This window comes from Phaethon aethereus (genome assembly GCF_964289735.1).
Source record: "Phaethon aethereus genome assembly, chromosome: 2".
Lineage (NCBI taxonomy): Eukaryota > Metazoa > Chordata > Aves > Phaethontiformes > Phaethontidae > Phaethon > Phaethon aethereus.
In genome coordinates, this window is record NC_138582.1 from 152,897,817 (window position 1) to 152,919,666 (window position 21,850).

The 21,850-nt window shown below is 39.8% G+C and overlaps 1 protein-coding gene across 1 annotated transcript in view; it reads left to right on the plus strand.

Annotated features, from left to right (window-relative positions):
* Nucleotides 1–21,191, plus strand: part of LOC309417253 (myosin-IIIa-like) — a gene marked incomplete at its 3' end in the record, with an annotated part of 44,630 nt that extends 23,439 nt beyond the window's left edge. The window contains exons 3-6 of the mRNA XM_082014724.1: nucleotides 4,562–4,666; nucleotides 5,441–5,540; nucleotides 19,697–19,773; nucleotides 21,042–21,191. Of these exons, the coding sequence (XP_081870850.1) occupies nucleotides 4,562–4,666; nucleotides 5,441–5,540; nucleotides 19,697–19,773; nucleotides 21,042–21,191 (432 nt within the window). The remainder of the gene's footprint in view (nucleotides 1–4,561; nucleotides 4,667–5,440; nucleotides 5,541–19,696; nucleotides 19,774–21,041) is intronic.
* Between the last annotated feature and the right edge of the window lie 659 nt (nucleotides 21,192–21,850).

A 21,850-nucleotide genomic window follows, 5' to 3' on the forward strand; every position in this document is an offset into this window, starting at 1 on the left:
GTTATGTGCATGGCTACAGGGACATGTGGCATCTTCACCTGCAAAAAATAGACAGTAGAAATAGGAAATGAGATCGGATGCAATGTTTTACCCATGAGGACTTGTTTGGCCTGTAGAAAAATAGAACAAGGTTAATACTAACCTGTGTCATCGTTGTCGTCATTGTTCCCCCCCTCCTGCCCCACAGAGCTCAGAGTGCACACACACAGTGTCTGCCATAATCTCCTTTTCTAATTGTGCTTTGTATTCTAATAATCCCTTTTCCCCCTTATAGCTGCTTGCATTCTAATACCTAGCCCTTTTGCCCCCTCTTCCTCCTATTCTAGTGTTCAGAAAAACACAAATAGTCTGACGTAAGTAAAAGTACAATTCTTTGAGACAGAAGTTTCAATAGAAAAGTTGCCCTGTGCATGCAAGAACCTGTGTATATGAGATCCTCAGCTGATCTTTGCCTAAGCAGCTGCCCTGCCTTGGGAGTCGGTGGAGGATTTCCATGGTGGTGTGAGTGACTTCTGTTTTGTTCTTCAAGACCACCTCAGCTGACGTTTTACCCACCCAGGTTCAGGTTTGGTTTGGTCTCAAATCATCACAGTTTTAGTATCTTACTTTACCTAATATTTTAGATAAGTTTTATCTTATATTACAGATATTTATCTTGTCATAGGGATTTATATCTTATGAAAGGGGTAGAAAAATTAGTTAAAGCAACATGTTTAAGAAAGTAAAATTAACATTGCTCACCCAAGCAAATAAATTCAGTCTTGGCTTTACTGCCTAAATGTTGAAGAAGGTGATTTCTGAGGTATAGTTTCTTCCTTTTCCCACCTACTATATTCATTTCTGAGTTAGTTTTCTTTACCTTAAACAGAAAGACTAACAGATATTCCTGGCCTGTATCAGGAATAATGTGGCCAGCAGGAGTAGGGAAGTGATTGTGCCCCTGTACTCGGCACTGGTGAGGCCGCACCTTGAATACTGTGTTCAGTTTTGGGCCCCTCACTACAAGAAGGATGTTGAGGTGCTGGAGCGTGTCCAGAGAAGGGCAACGAAGCTGGTGAGGGGTCTGGAGCACAAGTCTTATGAGGAGCGGCTGAGGGAACGGGGGTTGTTTAGTCTGGAGAAGAGGAGGCTGAGAGGAGACCTTATCGCTCTCTACAACTACCTGAAAGGGGGTTGTGGCGACGAGGGTGTTGGTCTCTTCTCCCAAGTAACTAGTGATAGGACAAGAGGAAATGGCCTCAAGTTGCACCAGGGGAGGTTTAGATTGGATATTAGGCAAAAAATTCTTCACTGAGAGGGTGGTCAGGCATTGGAACAGGCTGCCCAGGGAGGTGGTGGAGTCGCCATCTCTGGAAGTGTTCAAAAAACGTGTGGATGTGGTGCTTCAGGACATGGTTTAGGGGACATGGTGGCGCTGGATTAATGGTTGGACTTGATGATCTTAAAGGTCCTTTCCAACCTAGTGATTCTGTGATTCTGTGATTCTGTGATATCCAGCTCTGTAACAAAAACAGAAGATCTGTCTCTAAGAAGCAAAATTTTAATACTAGATAACAAAGAAAAATAGTTTGAAGAATATGATATGTGTAATTTGTTTCACAATTGGTTTGTCACTTGTCAGACAGTTTCACTGCCCAGACATGCAAGTGCATTAAATTAACCAGAATTGTCATCATCCATTTGGTTTGACTAAATGTGTCAGTGATGTGGTAAAATTACAATAGAGACCATGGAAGGATAATGTCATTGTGAAAAAAAAAAAGTAACTAGAAACAGTCAATGGAGAAGGCAGACCAGCATGGCTAAAGACAGCAAATTAAATCCTGCTTGGGAATCTGACCTTGATCCAGCAAAGCACGTAATCTCATCATTTAAGCATATGAGTTCTTCCCTCTCTAAGCATGCATATTGTCCCACTGAAGTAAGGGTGAGATTAAGTGAGTTCCAAGATGTTGCCATAGAGCTCAGCATCTATCAGACCAGAGCCTTCATTGACCTGATGAGGGGGACACATCTTGCAACAAGACTTATGTATTGAATGGTATTTGTGTAGGCGTTCATGTGGTGCAAGTTCAGTGCAACCCAGGGGTTCCAAAGGTAGTCAGAAAATTATTGTTATGTTTGGCTACAAAGGGCTCTAAAATGTTTTCTACTGTAAGGTGAAAGTCTTTTTATAATTGCAGCACAGAAAAAATGTGGAGGTATAGAAGGAGAGATAAAATAATTTACACAAGTGTCTGATATCTGGAGTTCTGCAGTTGAAAGGTTTTATTGATAAATTATGTCCTCAATCTGAATAAACTTCAAAATCTAGTCAAAAGGAATGAATGTTTTGTGCTACATTGGTAAAATGTCTTGTGTGGGTATTTATTTTCATGTGAAACGCTACTGGATGATACAGAATAAACTTACAATTTGTTTCACTGTTTTATTGGAAGCAGCTACTCCTTTACAAAGGCAATGGCTCTTCAATCAATGAGTATTGTTAGGTGCATTATGGATAGTTTAAGGACTTAAGTACCGATTTCATCTTTGTGGAGATGTAACTGCTACAGACTTAGTGTGGCTTGATGACAGGTGCCCACCAAAGCTACTCTTTCACTCCCCTTCTCAGCTGGACAGGGGAGAGAAAACATAATGAAAGGCTCGTGGGTCAAGATAAGGACAGGGAGAGATCATTCACCAATTACCATCATGGGCAAAACAGACTCAACTTGGGGAAATTAGTTTAATTTATTGCCAGTCAAATCGGAGTAGGGTAATAAGAACTAAAATCAAATCTTAAAACACCTTCCCCCCACCCCTCCCTTCCCAGGCTTTTATTGGCTCCTGATTTTTCTACCTCCTCCCAGGGGAGTGGGGAATGGGGAATGGGGGCTGTGGTCAGTTCATCACTCGCTGTCTTTGCTGCTTCTTCCTCCTCAGGGGGAGGACTCCTCACACTCTGCCCCTGCTCCAGCGTGGGGAGAGAGGAGACAGTCGTCCATGGACTTCAACATGAGTCCTTCCCATGGACTGCAGTTCTTCACAAACTGTTCCAGCCTGGGCCCTGCCACGGGTGCCGTCCTTCAGGAACAGGCTGCTCCAGCCCAGGTCCCCCAGGGGGTCACAAGTCCTGCCAGCAAACCTGCTCCAGCCTGGGCTCGTCTCTCCACGGGACCACAGGCCCTGCCTGGAGCCGGCCCCAGCGCGGGCTGCCCACGGGGTCACGGCCTCCTTCGGGCATCCCCCTGCTCTGGTGTGGGGCCCTCCCGGGGTGCAGGTGGAGATCTGCTCCAGCGTGGAGCTCCATGGCTGCAGGGGCACAGCTGGCCTCACCGTGGGCTTCCCCAGGGGCTGCCAGGGAACCTCTGCTCCGGCGCCTGGAGCTCCTCCTGCCCCTCCTGCTGCTCTGACCTGGGGTCTGCAGAGTTCTTTCACATCTTCTCACTCCTTTCTGGCAGCAAATTGCTGCGCCGTTTTCCCCCCCTTCTTAATTCTGTTCTCCCAGAGACGCTACCATAGTCACTGACTGGCTCGGCCTTGGCCAGCGGCGGGTCTGTCGGAGCCGGCTGGCATTGGCTCTGTCGGACACAGGGGAAGCTTCTGGCAGCTTCTCACAGAAGCCACCCCCGCAGCCCCCCCGCTACGAAAACCTTGCCACACAAACCGGATGTACTTAGTCACTAAAGCTACCTTGTTGCTTCTTCCTGCAGAAAAAAGTGTGATAAAAATGAACATATGAAATATTGCAGGTCTAAACTAACCTGCTAGTAATGTGTGCTCACTAATCTTTTAGAGAGCAAGGCCACACCTCTGCTTCCCATATATACAGGACAGGACAGGGCTTTTCAGGAGTCAAACTGCAGTTAGGAGTCTTAACTGGACCTTAGGAGAAAGGATTGTCCAGAGTAGATTGTGGCTCTGCATCTTGAACAAGAAGCTGACAGGGTTGATGCTACGAGGGCTATAATTAGTCTTACACCTATGGGCCACCTTGTTTCAGTGGGTGATGAGACCTTTCTTTCCATGGTGCTTTCATCATCCCCCATGATGCCCATTCCTTGAGTGTAACATCCTTCTCCACTAGGAATTAAGTGCTGCCTGGCAAAGAGGGCAGCTTTCCCCCTGGAAGATTCTCTTGCTGAGGGAATTTCTCTACTGCCTGTCTTCTGGTGCCTTAAATGCAGTTCATGTTGTATGTGGCTTTTGTAGCTGAGAATTGATGCTGTAATAATCTGCACATGATGAATGCCCCACAGAACATGCCTTCACAGCAAATTTATTGCACTATAAGCTACCTCTGTTTCAGTGAAAAGCAATCATGTATATAGAAGAGCAAAGAGATAGACAGCTGTACTTGTGTTTGGGCAAGAAGAATTAAATGCGGAAAGCAGTGAAAAAATTGGCAAAAGTGCTATGTGTGTTGTTCGTATGAATGGTAGACATAAGGACAAATTTGTGGTTTGCCAGTTTAATAGGAGCTTATTTGTCTACAAATACGAAAACTACTGAAAACTGAAACCAGGTGGCGACTCCAACACTTTTTAATTCCTTTCTGTATTCTCCTCATGTTTTGCAGCTGTGTAATGGTGGATCTGTGACTGATCTTGTGAAAGGATTTCTGAAGAGAGGCGAAAGGATGAATGAACTTATAATTGCTTACATTTTACGTGAAGCTCTGATGGTAAGATAAGCTTTCAGTGAAAGGACAGTCAATATTCAGCTCATAATTTTTTCTTTGAATGAATGAAGATCATGTCCTCACTAACACAGCACACTATCTTATAGCAGTGTTTAATGAAATCAAGATAATGTGTAATTCAGATGGTTCTTTCTGAACAAGCAAGGTAAAGAACAATTAATCCGTTTCTTTCATTATTAGGGGAATGAAAATTATTTCTGACCATTGATTCCTTTCCTTAGTAAATACAGTTCTGCATCGAAATCACTTTTCTTGTGAGAAATAGCAGAAATATACCCAAAATACTGTTCAACTTCTTGTATCTGGATCCAAAATATTTTAATAGCAAAATGATCAACAGATCTAGTGAATTCCAACACTGCTATGGGGAATTCTTCTTTTGCTAATCAGGATCAAGTGGGGGTTTTTTTTCATTTTCTTTTAAAGAGAATTTTACTTTCTGCAGTGGAATTTAGGCCTTGGGAGTTTTCTTTGAGTTTATACTCTAAAGATGTAATATATAATGTACGTTTATAGTGCTTTTTTCTGCTTTTATCTTTAAATTCTGTTTGACATAAAGTGGGACAATTAAAAGATGTCTATTCCTTATGGTGTGCCAAGTGCTTTTCCAGTAAGAATGACATCTCTGTAGTTTTGGATTAAAATAAAATCAGTTTTAAGTTTTTTCATACTTTTCTCCTACTTTTTGTTTCTGCAAATGTAATACAGAGAACAGTGCTGTTAGTAAAAAGTTCATGTTTACATCTCACCTTCCAGGGACTTCAACATTTGCATGAAAACAAAACTATCCACCGTGATATTAAGGGAAATAATATCCTTTTGACCACTGAAGGAGGAGTCAAGCTTGTGGATTTTGGTATGTTATGTTTACTTATATATAAAATCGGTGTTGTACCTCTGAAGCATTGAAAATAAAACACAGGAAACAAGTCAGAAAAGATTAATTAATCTTTTATTAAGACTTTGAGTTTTTCATTAAAAATCACATGGATAACCAAAGATACCTTTTAACTTGATAGAAATAAAATATTCACAGACTCGGTGTTTGTACAACTTCAGGTTTTCCAGCCATTTTGCTAATGCTGTTTAGATAGCATGGTTAACACGTAGAAGTTACAATATGGTGTAAGTGACAAATGTTTTGGGGCAGATACACTAAGTGAAGTGGCAAAGCAAGTTAATAGGGTTCAAAGTAAGATTGGTGCTTAGTTCCTCCAGGACCGTGCTCTGGTTCAGTGAGATTAGGAGCTGATAGGCAAAAGCTTCATGTTGTATATGAGAGGACTTAGAACTTACTAGATATTGTGAAGAATGGGAGAGCTCCACCTCAGTCACATATACTCATTACTTTGATTTAAAACAAAACAAGAAATACTACCTGAATTCAGTACAGGGGGAGTTATTATATAATAATATTCCACTTCCCAAAGTCTGGGAAGACTAACAGATTACTTTTGGCAAGTCTAAACCTAAGACTTGGCATTAAATGAAAAGCGTCTTTTCAAGTCTGTTAGGCCTAAACTGAATGCGGTCAACTGGTTTTACCACCAGAAGGCAAAAGCAGAGACACAGGTAAGTGGATGCGACCTGTTATTTATCAGCCATACCACAGTGATATGCCTTAAAAGTGTATTGACAGTGTTTTATTTAAGGGGGTATACAAATTTGCAATGGTTGTTATTATGAACTGTTATCCTGTGGTAAATACCATGATTCTATTTCACAGATGGACAATCTTACTTTTTCCTTTAACCTCCTATTTTGTTAATGAGATTTACTCAATTGGTACATAATAATTGTTTAAACTAATCATGGGGCTTTAAATCCCATTAGTGTAGTGTCTTCCCGCCAGTAGATTGTATTTATGCAACTCTCATTACTTCACACACAAAACCCCCACAACTATTAGGGTTACTAATTCTTCTGAAAATTCATGTGTTTACATTCATTATTTTATTCCTTAGATAAAATCTTCAGTTGAAAAGCCTTCAGACTTCCTAAATTATCTGCCATACACTTACTAGTATTTTCTGATAGTCTGGAAGTTTAATGTGAGTGGAAATCAACATTTTTGTCCACAGGTTTTTAACGTTTTGTGGATACTAATTTTTTTAAGGTGCTGGAGGCAATTAGAGCTGTGGAGGATCGATGTTTCTGAAAATTAATTCACTTATGCAGATGTAAAAACATACAAGCTGTAGGGATGAGGACGTGAATTCTTTATTCCCCAGTTACTTCAATCTACTGCTAAGGCTGTAATTGAAAAATAATCTTAAAATCTTGTGGGAAAAATTGTGATGCCAAAGCACAGATGAGAACGTGCACAAGAAACAAACATATGTACACACACATTTATGTGGGTTGAAGAGGGGCTTATAATATCTGCAGTCTTTCCTCTCAAAGGAATATAGGAACTGCACCTTAACTTAGGAATAAATAGAAATTTTATCTTGCTTTTTTTTTTCTTGTTTTCCCCCAAAACCATTCTGAAGCCAATAATGAGTAGTTTCAAATGGGAAAAATTTATACAGTCTTCACAAAACCATCATGGAAGACATACCAATCACCCTTCAGGCTGATGTTTAAGGTATTCAGCTGGGATTTGTGAGATGTATGTCTTCTACTTAAGAGGATTTAAACGCACATTAATCAGATTCCAAGAGTATTTTTTAGCCAGGTATGTGAGTTGATCAAAATATCTCATGCTAACACTGCTACAGACCGTTGTGCATAAACATTTATTGGATCAGGGACTGAAACTCATAGCCATCTTTTTACTATATAAGCCTGTGAGTCTGCAGGCTACAGAATGGGCTATACATTCAGGAGACAGTCTCCTTTTCTCCCAGTAAGTACTCAGTGGAAGCAAAATTTTTAAGTTGAACCAATTATTACATGAGGCCAAACAATAAAACTACCCAGATAATCACACAGCCCTTTCTAGCCTGCACACAGCTTTTCCATTGTGGAGAAGGGAGCAGAGACAGTGGATCAAGAACTCCTTCAACCACTGAACACACTTGGCAGAGGAAGGAAGCCCTTCCCAAGATAATTTTTTCTGCACCATTCTCTTGCATGCTGGCTGATGATGAGATGTTCCTGAAGAACCCTTTGCTCTCCTCCCCTGATATTCTTTATGGTGGTTTTCATTTAAACAGGTGCATAAAACCTGTATCTGAAAGATGGACCTGTGGAGTGCCTTATGGGGCACAATACTAGAAAAGGACCTATTCTCAGTCTGTATGTGTTGTGTGGTCATATAACTTGAACTTGTGTCTTTTTTTTTGTCTTTTTTTTTTTGAAGTACAGTTAGGAACTTTTTAAGAGCAATAAGTGAAAAAACAGTTAAACTTCAATGAATTAAATCACCTTTGAGAATGGCTTTTCTTTCCTTTGTTCTTTTTGTACTCTGAACTTGGTGTATAGTGTACCACCACTGTGAGTCCTTTCTTGCACAGCAGTACTGACTTTCCAGAAGCTTCATTTTGTGACACAATTTATATACGTTGCCTTATGGTTGTTGTGTCATAGGCATTTATGTATGCTGTGACCATTGTTTCTGAATACTGCACAGTCTGTAATGGATGACCTTCACAACACTCTTATGAGGAAGTAAATTACTATAATTCCCAGTTAGCAGCTGGGAATCTGAAACTTTGAGAGGCTGAGTTGCTTGAGGTGACACAGAAAGTCTGTGAAAAAGCTCTCCCAAAATCCAGGCTAACAGTCAGAACTGTTCGCCTTTGTAGAGGTATTGATAATTAAAGAGATGAGAAAGAATACCATGGCAGTGCCTCACCCAGATTGCTATGAAGAGTGAAATTTTTGCTTTCTCTTAAAATTCTGCTGTAATATTGCTTAGTCACCCCAGTAATATTCTCATGTCTAAGATAAACCCAATTCCAGTTGATAGATTAATGATCAAATCAAGTAAATTAGTTTATAGCATCTCCACACCAATGCTTCTGGAGCTCAATTGCTTATCAAGGAGCTGCCAGATAGAAGTTTTAGTTTAAACTGTCCAAGCCATAAGAAATTTGAAATACTGTTACCAGGGAAGCATACTCTTTCCTCACATCCACCCAGTATGATAATTTAGATCAGCAGAGATAAACAAAATTATTCTTTTTTACTACAGATAATGAATAGCAGCTAAGGGGACCTACTCTAAGCACATCCCATGATCACAGATTCAGTCCTGGAATTCATTAAACTTCTAGATACATTACAAAGTCCATGTTTTCCTTGTAAGAGAAGAAGGTTGACTGAAGGCAGTTTTGCTACCTGAATATTTGTGGGAATTAGCTGTTTTGCTCTTCTGGTGGAAAACCTTCGAGGAGGGATGTCACACCTGAGAATCATAGCAATTATGCTCCAAGTAAGTAGCGTCCTCTACCACATCAATACAAATAATAAATAGCTCCGCTATATTCAAGTGTAGCTGCCATGTTTTCAGTATAGTATAGAAATTTGATAGAAAAATACACATTTACATTAAAGTAAGTGCCCTGCAGCATTTTAAAGGGTGACAGCTATATAACACAACATACAAAAAGAGTTGGAGGCAAGCAAGGTGTGAACCAAATTCCCTTTTTATAAATATTCTTAATTATATTCACAGTTGCTTATTAGTGTTCTGGGAAGCAGATCTTTTTTATCTGTTTCTCAGATTTCTGGTTGTATGCAGTGTATTGATGTTAAAGAGCCAGAGTTTGAAAAAAAAAATAGCCACTAACGGTGCAGAAAAGCACCTAATAACATTTAGAAAAACTTCTCACATGTAAGTCCAAATTAATTTAATGCTAGATACCTTTTGAAAGTCTTGTGACAAATTTATCTGCTTCTTTTACTGCCTAAATATCTTTCAGTGTCTGACCTTGTTTCATCAGTTAAAAAACTGGCCTGAAGTCACTTTCACACATAACACACCTCATCTGTAATAAAAATTCATATATTCATCTGCATCTTACAATGTGTAACCAATTTCATAGGGACATGAGTGTATAACATCTGCTTATGCTGACAAATACTTGCTTCTTTGAGCAGTCCCTCTCAATTCAATTTCTTTTCTTGAAATCAGGGTGCTGCACAGGGCCTTTCATGTATTAAAAAATGTTAGTCTAAGACACAATTCCCTTTTGGAAATTCTGAGATGTCAAATAATGTGCTGTTCCAAAATGGGAGAGAAGAAACTTAGCTGTATTATTATTGTTATTATTTTAACTTTGGTTTGAAGAAGTCCGAGTGACATTTCATTTTGAAAGATTTGAGGTGTTTCTGAAATCCCCTTCCATTGCAGTGAGTCTGGGAGCTTGAAAGCCAGAGCTTTTCACACTTATATGTTATTGAAAGAAGAGGATCCTAGAGGGCACAACTCCCTATCAGCAAACTAGACAGGTTGCTGACATGTGGAGGGTCATGGAGGAAAGAGCCATTTTTCCACTAAAAGTTCTGAAACATCTGCAGTCATGTGGCAAGTGATTCTTTTAGCGAAAAGGAGGAGAATGTAATGCTGATGGAAAATTCCTCTTCAGCTATGTTTTTGAGGGTTGACCTTGTAGGCTTATAGTCTTGAACAAGAGCACGGGTAGCTCATACTTCTCTGGGACTGCTGAAGCCTGCTGTCACAGACTAGAAATATCTCAGGATGAGCAGCTGCTGCCTTGGAAATGTCCAGAAAAAATGTACATATAAATTGTACTCCACCACTTAGGCAAATGCATATTTTTCCAGCAGCACTGTTCCTTGCTGAAGGCCATGTCCTGCTATGCATCAAATGTAAACATACTTTCGTACCACATGTAATTAGACTGTTGACGTTATAAACATGAAAGGTCATAGGGGAAAAAAAAAGTGTCAGACATCTAGATGGGTGCTAGAAATATTCATGTTCCCATAACAAAAATAAAATGTTGGAGGACTCATTAAATCTTTGGAATTCAAGCCTGTTTCTAACTGCAGGAGGTACCATGATTCTCCCCAGTTTGCCTAGTACTGTCTCTGTGGGAAAGGGATATTGAAAAGGATTGGTCCTGTCCATTTTCAGTTTCTTCTTAGGCATTCCATTAATGGTATCTAAAACATTCCATCATTAGGGTCTCTGGGTAAGCAATACATAGGAAAGATCTGAGTTTTTTTATAGGTAAAGCAGGTTCCAGTGGAAGACATGGAAAGAAGGTAATGCCATCTCACGGCTGCTGGTGGAAAATTACAAGCTGTTCTGCATGCAGTTAATAGAATAATGACTTCAAGGGTTCCTTCAGAGCTGTGGATAAAGAGATTGCATAATTAAAACACGTATTGTAACATTAATGGAATATATAGTGAAGGTAATGTGATTTTTGTACTTCAAACATGCTTAGTTAGCATTTTTCTGCTTTTGTTTCAAATGTTAGGAGAGTTAGACTTAAAAGTTGCATGTGACTATTGTCTTTGAATTCCAGTTGCAGTTTCAGATATCATGCTTTGCATGTAGCTAGCACAGTTTTATCATGGATGTATAGTAGCCTGACTCAACTAGAGATTTAACCTGAATATGACCCATTGGGGAAAAAATGGATTGGGCGAGGGAATACTGCACTGTTATTTAGACATACTGAAAACTGACATTACTTTGTTTAAGATTTGAACTATTTCTTCCATGTAGTTTGGAAACTACAGGTAGACAGAGGTCAGCTTTTGTGTTTGGAATGGAAAAGCGTTATTGTTTTTTTATGGAGAGAATTATCATTCTTCCTTTGAAGGTATTTGAAGTCACCCAAAGTGAAGAGCCAAGGAAATCTTAATGCTGGCATTTCTGGATGGCCTTATTATTCAAAACTGGAATTTGGTGAAACAGGCCATTTGTAAGACATTCTTTTTGGTAGTGTATTTTTATATCACCTCTGGTTTTACTTTAAAATGCATACATAATTTCATTTAGGTAATACTAAATGAATTTATTAAGTTCATTTCATAATACATTTGAGTGCATAAATTAAATTTCTTGGAGTTTTTTTCCCTAGAAAGAGTGCGTAGTAATTCTGCCAATATTCTCTGTTGTGACTTAGTAGTGGTGTCCTACTTCTTCCTTACAAATTATGGAATGTTAGTAAAGCTTTACCACTATTAGTGATTGGTAACAATTGATCAATATAAATTAGACTGCATAGGTATTTTTATTATGTTTCTTTTATTATGTTTCATTATGTTTTTATTACGTTTATTATGCATTATATTCTTGCCTATTCCAATACAGAAATACCGACCACAATATTAAAAATTCTATGACTGTACTAAACAGGTTGAGCTTTTGAAGTGTAGATGAGCCAGAAGCTGCTATAATGACAAAGTGAGAGTAGTAAAATCAGTTACACTGGACAGTATGTCCAAAATAATAGGGACAATCTCGAAGTAATTAATGAGTCCATGGTAAGACTCCATCTTAATAGTTCCATTTGCTTAGTTGCTCACCTCTCCTAGTTTTCTGATGCATGAAGGAGCTTTCTGGTGGTCTTGTGGGGAAAGCATCTGAAATCTTGGGTGAGAGGTTGGTGAGGGAACCACAGCACTGAGCTTCATCCTTTCATCATGACACTCCACTAACTCTCCTGTTCCCTTGCTGTGTCACGGTGCTATAGCCCCTTCCCTACCACGACCAGGCTTGATAGAAGCGGTTTGTTGACTGATGACAGATCAGTTTAGCAAGCCTTGTGTGGCACACGGCATTACAGAGGGGAAGAAGGCTCACAGCACTGTGCTGCAAATGCACGCAGTATAGGTCGTGCTGCAATGGACTAGGAGTCTAGAGCCACCTTGTGCTCAGTGAACATGTTGAGAAACCAGCTGTGAGTGATCCAAGTTTGAGTGTTGGGGCATTTTGGGGAAGGACATTTTAATGTCTGTCCCTTTTAATATATATCATGGTTCCCAGCCTTGCATATCCTGCTGACATTGAAGAGGAGCTCAGCATGACCTTGAGTATTTTTCCAAACTTGTAGATTACTTATTCTGGAGTAGTGAGAATATCCTATTGCGTCTCTTTCTTCTTGCCCTGCATTAGCTATAAATGCTGCCTGAATCATTATGCAAAAATGAAACAATTAATTAAAATAATTTAATTTGAAAGTATTAAAAAATAAAATAATATTCTTTTTGCCCTTAGCTTACTTTAAGCAATGAATCATAGCAAGACTTGTATTTGCCTTAGTCATTCTAGCATGCATCCATAATAAAGCTGTCTGCTTCACTGATTCAGATCAAAACCAGACTATTATTGTGTTCTCATTTCTGCATACCATATAGCATGACATTCACATGTTGCTTTTAAAAAGAATTTACTAGTGGACTATGGCAGAAGCCAAAAAAAGTAAAAGTCTTTGAAGAAAGCTTTCTTCACGAGCAGCTTGTCAAACTGCTTTGAACCCAATCAAAGTAATAATTCCAAATTTTTCAAATCAGGGTTAGCAGGGATAAGATGGATTGCATTGACTTGAGCTGTGGAGCATTTTCATTGTTGAATGTTTAATTCTTTGTTGAAGGCTTAGTCCTTAAAAATTTATTTTTTGGGCCATGTGTGAATGAAAACCTTTGTGCTATTCAGTGACAAAAAAACAAATCGTGTGGCCAAATGCTGTATCCAGGTTAAGCTGTTCACTTGGTCTTTCAAATATTTTCTTCTACTAAGTCATGGAAAGATGTCACTGATGGCTTAAAGATTAAAGAAGCTTGACACAGAAAGCTGATGTCATATGCCAGAGACACATGAGGCGAGAAAATAGCCTTTTCTGGCCAGCAAAGTATTCCTCTTGGTTTTCTCTTGGGTCACAAAATAGTCATCTCTTGAGGTTACTAGAAATGCTCTGGTCTCACCTGTGTATACTAAAATCCATTAATTTTTACCTGAAGGTTGAACTCAGTGACTCATTTGTACTGAAGTATCCTAGTTCTTAGGTATTTTAAATATTTTGTCCCATCAGCATAAATGTTGCCAATAACCCAGATAATCTTACCAGGAAAGCCATATCATATAATAAGGAGAAAAATCTCCAGGGTTTTCTCAGTCATACAGGGAAAATCCTTTTTGGGTCTCAAAAGTGGCAATCAGTTTGAAATCTAATATGTAAGGAAAGGAGCATCTAAGAAGGGGGACTTTCCTTACCAGCATACTGCACCAGATTGGGTATGGCTGCACAAATCCCTGAGGCTCCAGAGAAGACTCATTCTCGTCTCTAAATACATCTGGCCAATTGTGCATCAGGAAAACAAATGCTCCTGTGCATCCCTTTCAGGAAACCAGCTGAAGCCCTGAAGCATGAGATTTGATAAGAATCATTGGCCTGGTACCGCACTGAACTGTCAGGGACAGGTGGAGGGCAGCCTGTGGTCACCTGCTTTACTGGGGGCCATGGGGAAAGGGTGCAATCCGAACCGTAGACTAAAGGAAGCTAGAGTAAGCTGCCACACTGCCCAATCTCCTGTAATACAAAAGTTCTCGGATTTCTTAAAGGAAACTGTATTAAAACTTTTTGTTTAAAAAAGATGATATATGTCACAGATGTAGTGAACGTTCTGCTTTTTTTTTAGGTCACTGTTTGCCATTTTATTATCAGTATGTAGCTTGTAATGATTCTGTATCTGATGTAGGATTTTCATTTTGTTCCTTATTGCCTAAAAATGCCTTTTCTTTGCCTTTAACCCTCATGGTGACTTTACTGTGAAAGCCACTGGACTTTGATTCTGTTTGTTTCCATTTCTGTCACCTTATATTTTATAGTATGGATTCACTTTTTTATCCCCCTTTTACTCATGCCTCTTGGTTTTGTAGTAAACACCATGGATTTTTCATCTCCCAGGCAGTTCATGTACATGGTCTTCTTGGATACTAAGCTTTTGATCTTTCTGCAGTTGTAAAGGACCATTTGGTTATCTTTTGGATATGCCCTATTTCAGTTAAAGAAAGATTTGCATCTGAGGTGTGTGTGTTCCTGAGAGTTTGAGAAACTCTAGTTTTCACCGTTAAAACACTATGTAAGTGTTTTATGTAATAAAACATTATGTAATACATAAAGACAGGCGATGTGGTGACAAAGGACATGGAAAAGGCTGAGGCACTCAATGTGTTCTTTGCCATGGTCTTTACTTGTAAGACTGGCCTTCAGGAACCCCAGATCCCTGAGACCAGTGGGAAATTCTGGAGCAAGGAAAACTTACCCTCGGTAGAGGAGAATCAGGTTAGGGAGCATTGAAACGAATTGGACAAGTCCATGGGACCTGATGGGATGCACCCAAGAGTGCTGAGGGAGCTGGCCGATGTCATTGCAAGGCCATTGTTTATAATCTTTAAAAGATCTTGGAGACTGGGGGACGTTCCTGAGGTGATTCTGTGACTGAAAGAAATCTACTGTCACCCCTATCTTCAAGAAGGGCAAGAAGGAGGCTGGTCAGCCCTACTTTGATCCTTGGGAAGGTGATAGAACAAATAATCCTGGCAATCATTTCCAAACATATGAAGGACAGGAAGGTGATTGGGAATAGGCAGCATGGATTTATGAAAAGGAAGTCATGCTTCAGCATAACATAATGTAACACCTTTCAACATAAAATGCTGCTGAAAATTCTAAATTTTTGGCTCCTCATTTCAACTTTGTTTTCTATTTCTTGATTTCCATCTTCTTGGTCAGAACCCGATTTTAGTTCTATGTTTAATTTGAACTCTTTCACTGAGCAGAAGTTCTCAAGCATGCTTTTCTGTCAACAGCTCACCCAAGGAACCAATATTGCCTCTGTGTTTTTTCATTTAAAAGTTTGCTTTTGAGGTCAGTTGATAGTCTATAAGGAATTCTGAGTATTGACATTGTTTCAAAAAGGTTCTGAAACATCTCTTGTAAAGTCATCGAACCAACAACTTGTGTCCTTATGGTCTGCTAGTAACATTTTGTATTAACTATCTTTATGCTTTCTCTCCATGCTAAGTAATTAAACCAGGGAGAAGCTCCCTGATATCTCTCTACAGTCTTAGTGGGGGTGCCGCCATACTTGCAATACGGTTGCATGTGGTTACACACCTGGTGTGTTGTGACGTTTGCCATTTGGACTATCAGAATTGCTTTGTTTTTAATCTTTTTCTTTCCCTGTTGTCTTTTGCCATTATGGTATATGAAGGAATTACGTGTATTCTTTTTTTAGCATTTTGTATGCATTTCAGCTATCTGTCTGAAATTATCGTGTCTGGATATGTAACATTACACAAATACAACCTGAAAGGGAAACAAAGAAATGAGACAATGGCAAAGATAACAGCAATTACAGAGGAGTTATGACCCTGCCATTGTTGCATGGGAAGTAGCTACTTCCCTGTCTGCATCCCGACAAGAATGGTGACTTCTCAAAGTGAAGATTAGGGTGTTAAAGGAAAACCTTAAATCATTAGGACCTGTTGCCTCCGGATCGAGTAAAAAGGTGGCATTGAGTGATTTATGAGGGACTGCTTTCACACCACTGGACAGAGAGGCAAGGAAGGAGAGGCCACTTTTTGCAGCAAACAGAATGGAACAGAAATGTTCAAACATATCGGTCAGCAGGCTTAAGGGGAATGCAGTGTAAGAGGCAGCTGCTGGTTTACATCTGTTTCTCTAGGAGATTAAAAAAAGTTGGGAAATAATTCAAAGCATTTCAGCCTGCTTAGATCTGCAAGAATAACAGTGTGAGCCGTTTTTGGTCCAGAGACTAGCCTGAGGAGTGATCGAGTTGCAGGTTTTTAATCTAAAGAAAGTCACAAAGAGGGTGCTTTGGTAGGGAAGTGGACACTGAAGGCACAAGGGTTATGGAAGAGGTAGCCTGAGGCAGTGTGATAGCTAGCATGTAAGCCCTTTGGGGTAGGGTCTGTGTTCCTATGCATGAATACAGTGGCCAGTATGTTGGGAATGCAGTGCCAGATGTGAATTTAGTAGAATTTGCTAGGCCTTGCCATTCCCCCATTAGCATCAACCAGTAAAATGTGCATACTTCTGTCACAGGACATAATCATAAAACGATGTTGTACAGCCTCCCAGTTTAGGTCAGAACAGTGTCTGCTCAGATAGGGCACTACTATGAGACAAATCTTTCCTAATAATGGAGAGCTCATTTCTGCACTGTTTTTCTTTTATTGAATGCTAAGGTTATAAGTAGGTGGCTATACTTTCAATGTTATTCCATTATGCCAGTTTTTGCAATGAAAAGCTTGGATAATACTCATGGTCTAAGTCTGCTAATTTCCAGGTTTTTTTAGTAAACTAATGCCTGAAAAAAGAAAAAAAAATAAGCCTTTTTCTTACTATATGCACAATATTTTCTTTTGGGTGTGGTGTGCATTGGTACTTATTTAAAATAAGTGCATTAAAAATGCACTTATTTATTAAGTTCTTCACTTTCATAAGAATTACAGCTTGTGTGTAATAAAACACCAGTTTATGATATATTTTCAGATCTTCTTAGGAGAATATTTGACTCATTTTGCAACAAAACAGTAGTAAAGGGGAAGGGGGAGGAGCAAGATGTTTTTGTTAGAAAACATACAAGTAAAAAAAACTGGCCAGCTATATGCTTGACTGGTTACTGAAATGCTGGAAGAAATGTTACTAAGTGTGGAATTACATCATCTTTCCTCTATACACAGAAAAAGCCCAAGGAAATATCATTTGTCATAAGACCTACGCTCCATAATCTGAAATGCCACTTTACTGCCAAGAGCAAAAGAATAAAAAAACAAACAAACAAACAAAAAGCACACAAAAACCCCAAGAACCTAAAGAAAGTAGTGGTGAATAATTCAAATTAAATCAGCTTTTTACTGAAGTAAAAAAAAAGGGGAGGAGGAAAAAATCCTTCAGTTTATTTAATAATTACAGTTCAGAGAGAAAAAAACAACAGTGCATAGACAGGGAATATTGTGCACATTAATGTTCCTTTTATATTTTGTTTCTTATTTCTACAGAAAGTTATGATTATTTACAAAATCTGACAATGGAATCATAAAAAATTGGTTAGTGCCTGCCTTTGCCTGCAGATCTAAATCCCGTTTCCTCATCCAAGACTGCAAAAAAAAGCTTAGCACAGGGGACTCCCACAACACGTAGAAAGGGAGAGGGGAGAGTAGCTTCCTCGCACTTCCAAAACCAAGTATCACGTAATGATGTCCGTTGGCATCACTGCAATGGTGACAGACCTGTGGTGATGTGTGCTTACTCCTTGCTTTCTGAATGACATGTTTTGCTGAGGGCTTGGGACAGCCACAGACTTTGCGAGCCGGAAGCTGGACCTCAGACAACTCCTTGAGGCAGCAAAAACAAAGCCCCTGCATAGCTGAGCCAAAGCAGGATTGATGGACTTTGTGCTAAGGCTCACATTGTCCTGCTTTCCATCCTGCAGACACTGTGTATTGGACTTTCTGCAGGCACAGAGAGAGAAAGAGATTCAACTCTCTCAAGCCTGGAGTAGACTAGAGGGAAGCAGCCACAAAAGCAATGGTTGTGTTTGTCTCAAAGGAACAGGCGGGATCTTTCTTGCTGCCTTATTTTCAGCAGTTATATACATTTCTGTGATGGACAAATGCAGATATTTTGTGAATCAGAGCTGATCACATAGCTTTAGAGTGAAAAAACAGATCAAGCCCTCCATGGTTTCTTGACCACCACTGAAAAAAACCCCAAATAATCAAATTCTATCTAGGCAGAGGTTTAGTTAGTATTTCTACTGGGCAGTTATTGTGAATTGCTCCTGTTATGAACCATCTGCAGGGTTTTCACGAAAATAAGGTCAAATGTGTTCAAACTAGACAATACAAGAGTTGAAACTGGCCAGTGCTGCTCACTGGTGCTTTGTGTATTTCAGAATGATGAAATTGCGCTCACAGTGAAACTGAGTCTCTTTATTTTTTTAAAGAGAAAGCAGATGGATGTATGAAGGCAAAATAAGTGAGCTTCAGTGTCAATCAGAGTGAGGTTCAAACAAGAGTAGAACACACCACGCTTCTTGCCATCCTTGATATTGGCACTTCACAACATGCATCTGGTAGTCCTCACAGTTGGGTATGACTCAAATCCATAATAGTTCAGGACTTGCTAGCAGAGGGGCTGTTTTCCTCCATGCGTGGACCTCACGGTTGATTGTGATTCATAAATCCATAATAGTTCAGAACATGCTACCTGAGGGGCTGTTCTTCTCCATGTGTTGTACTCTTCCCCTTTGCACACACTAGAGATATTTCCAACCAATACATTCTTGTTTCGTAAGGAAGGAAATTGTTTGCAGGCTGGTCAGAAGTGTGCTGCAGCCCACTCAATTTCCTAGTATTTTGGTGTCTCTTAATTAAAACTGTAAGAAATATTTAGACTTCAGAGTTCACTTTCCAGCTCATGGCCTGAAATGGTTAATTCCTTAAACTACAGCTCATGTTACAAAGCTGATTTGCAGGCATTTGTTGTTGCTTTGAGAGTGTGCTTTGAGCGTGGAAAGACTTCGGGTTTTGTAAGAATTTTTGAGGTTTCACTGTTTTGTTGTTTCTTTTTTATGGCAGAGCAGCTAAGAGATGAGGATAAGTATCTTTTATAGTGTTCAAGCTGAAATATATAAAGAATGAAATAGAGGTCTAGCATCAGTAGTGAGCATTAAAAGAAAAAAAGAACCTGTGGAAGGTACGGTACATTTTTTTTCATCCCCCTAAAGTGCTTTACCATTCTCCTAAAACAGTATATAGAAACTGTAATTAGCCAGTCAAAACACATGGAGTCGGGTTACTAATGAAACACCCATCTGGGACTAAATCCCGGTCCTGCTGAAGTCACTGGAAACAAAGGATGCGGAGAACCTCGGCTAAAGTGCTGAGTACCTTTGAGGACTGGGCCTCTGTTTCCAGAGAACTGGAAAGATGTATTTGAGATTTGCCTGCAGAGGAAGTCGTAGCATGACAAGACGAGGATATCACCGTTCAGAAGGGCTGTCTTGGATGGAAATAGCAGTTGCTCCGATGATAGCTTCCCTTCGCTCTTCCAGGTGTGTCTGCTCAGCTGACCAGCACTCGTCTCCGTCGGAACACCTCCGTGGGCACCCCGTTCTGGATGGCTCCAGAGGTTAGATTCATGTTTCAAAACATTTTGTCACTGGTATTTGAGCTGCCGCATTCTGCATCTCTGCTCTTTCTTTGTCTTTCTTCCTGACCACTGGTCCTTTCACCAAATGAAATAGCAATGTCCTTTAAAAAAGTGTTTTAAACCCTTTTTTCTTACATGTTTGCAAGGATTAAGTTAAAATGGTGTTTATTTTTGGAATTACAAGGTTAGAGCCAGAGATTAAGATGCTGAATTGCTTACTAAAATGATAAAGAGGAGAGAGTACTACCATTGATCCTTCCCAGCCTTCCAAGCTCTGAAACTATAGGTATCTCATCTCCCCATGGATGGAAGGAGCCCAGGGTGGTATTGTGATACATTATAGCTTTTGGTTTTGAATTTCTATACCTGGGAAGTTTTTAATACTATATATTCATAGCTGACAGCAAGAAATGAAAGAGGTTATTATGAATAAATAAGATGTACGCTGTATCTTTGGAGATTTTTCCATCTTGAAGTTAAAGCATAAAAAGATACATTTTAAGCTGAGGCAGGAAAAATATTTAATTATAAATAAGCCTATGTACTTACACTATTTGTGCGCACACAAACACATGCATATACACCTATTTATAGCATATGAAACTACTCTGTTTATACATACTGGTCTAGCCAGGTAGCTAACAGGATACATATTGGTTTAGACCTGTAGCTAATGAGCTAAAAAATTCTAGATTCATCCAGCATTGTGGATGAGCTGAAACATGTATGAAATTAAATACATTTTACATACTGTAATCCAGTGGCAAATGCAGAGAAATTAGCTTGATCTTGAAATTGGCTGATTTGGCTGAATAAGGACCCAGAAGGAGACAGTGAATCCAACTCCTGCTTCCCTGCTTGTTTCACTTCATAGAGAGAGCAGTATAGCTCCATTAGTTATTCTGCAGGAATAATCTATAGGGAAGAGGTTTAGGGTTGTTGAGCTTCTTTCTACTTCCCTCATCCATGGGATGCAGTCTACCACCTTCAGCTGGAAAAGCCAAGGATTTGCACCCTCTTGTCGGATCAGGGAACATCTGGTCAGAGAACCTGGTGTTCAGACACACCTGCTTTCTCTAGTTTAAGTATTGCTTTTTTTCAGCAACAAGATGCTTTAGCTTGCTAAATGTGTACAAGTCTGTTTATTTCACCCAGTATCTCCATCCTGTAAGAGATTCCCCCAACTGTGGGTGTACTCTTAAATTCGGACATTTGGCCATCCCGTGATCAGTCTTTTACACCAACAGGTGATTGCTTGTGAGCAGCAGCTAGATAGCTCCTATGATGCCAGATGTGATGCATGGTCACTGGGTATTACTGCAATAGAATTGGGAGATGGAGATCCACCCCTTGCTGATTTGCACCCTATGAGGGCACTCTTCAAAATACCAAGGTAATATCTTGATGTGTTTATTTCTTGCTGGGTTAGGCTAACTTTTTCCTTAAATGTTACTTTCTTCAAACTTAGCCTGTATAAGTATGTGGTGTTTCTGCTATTATTTATACTAGGAGGAGGTTAGAAATCATAGAATCATAGAATCATTTAGGTTGGAAAAGACCTTTAAGATCATCATGTAAACCTAACACTGCCAAGTCCATCACTAAACCATGTCTCTAAGCTCCACATCTACACGTCTTTTAAATAACTCCAGGGATGGTCACTCAACCACTTTCCTGGGCAGCCTCTTCCAATGCTTGACAACCCTTTTGGTGAAGAAATTTTTCCTAATATCCAATCTAAACCTTCCCTGGTGCAACCTGAGGCCATTTTTTCTTGTCCTGCTTGTTACTTGTGAGAAGAGACTGACACCACCTTGCTACAGCCTCCTTTCAGGTAGTTGTAGAGGGCAGTAAGGTCTCCCCTGAGCCTTCTTTCCTCCAGGCTAAACAACCCCAGTTCCCTCAGCTGTTCCTTGTAGGACTTGTGCTCTAGACCTTTCACCAGCTTCGTTGCCCTTCTTTGGACACACTCCAGCACCTCAACGTCTTTCTTATGGTGAGGGGCCCAAAACTGAACACAGTATTGGAGGTGCGGCCTCACCAGTGCCAAGTACAG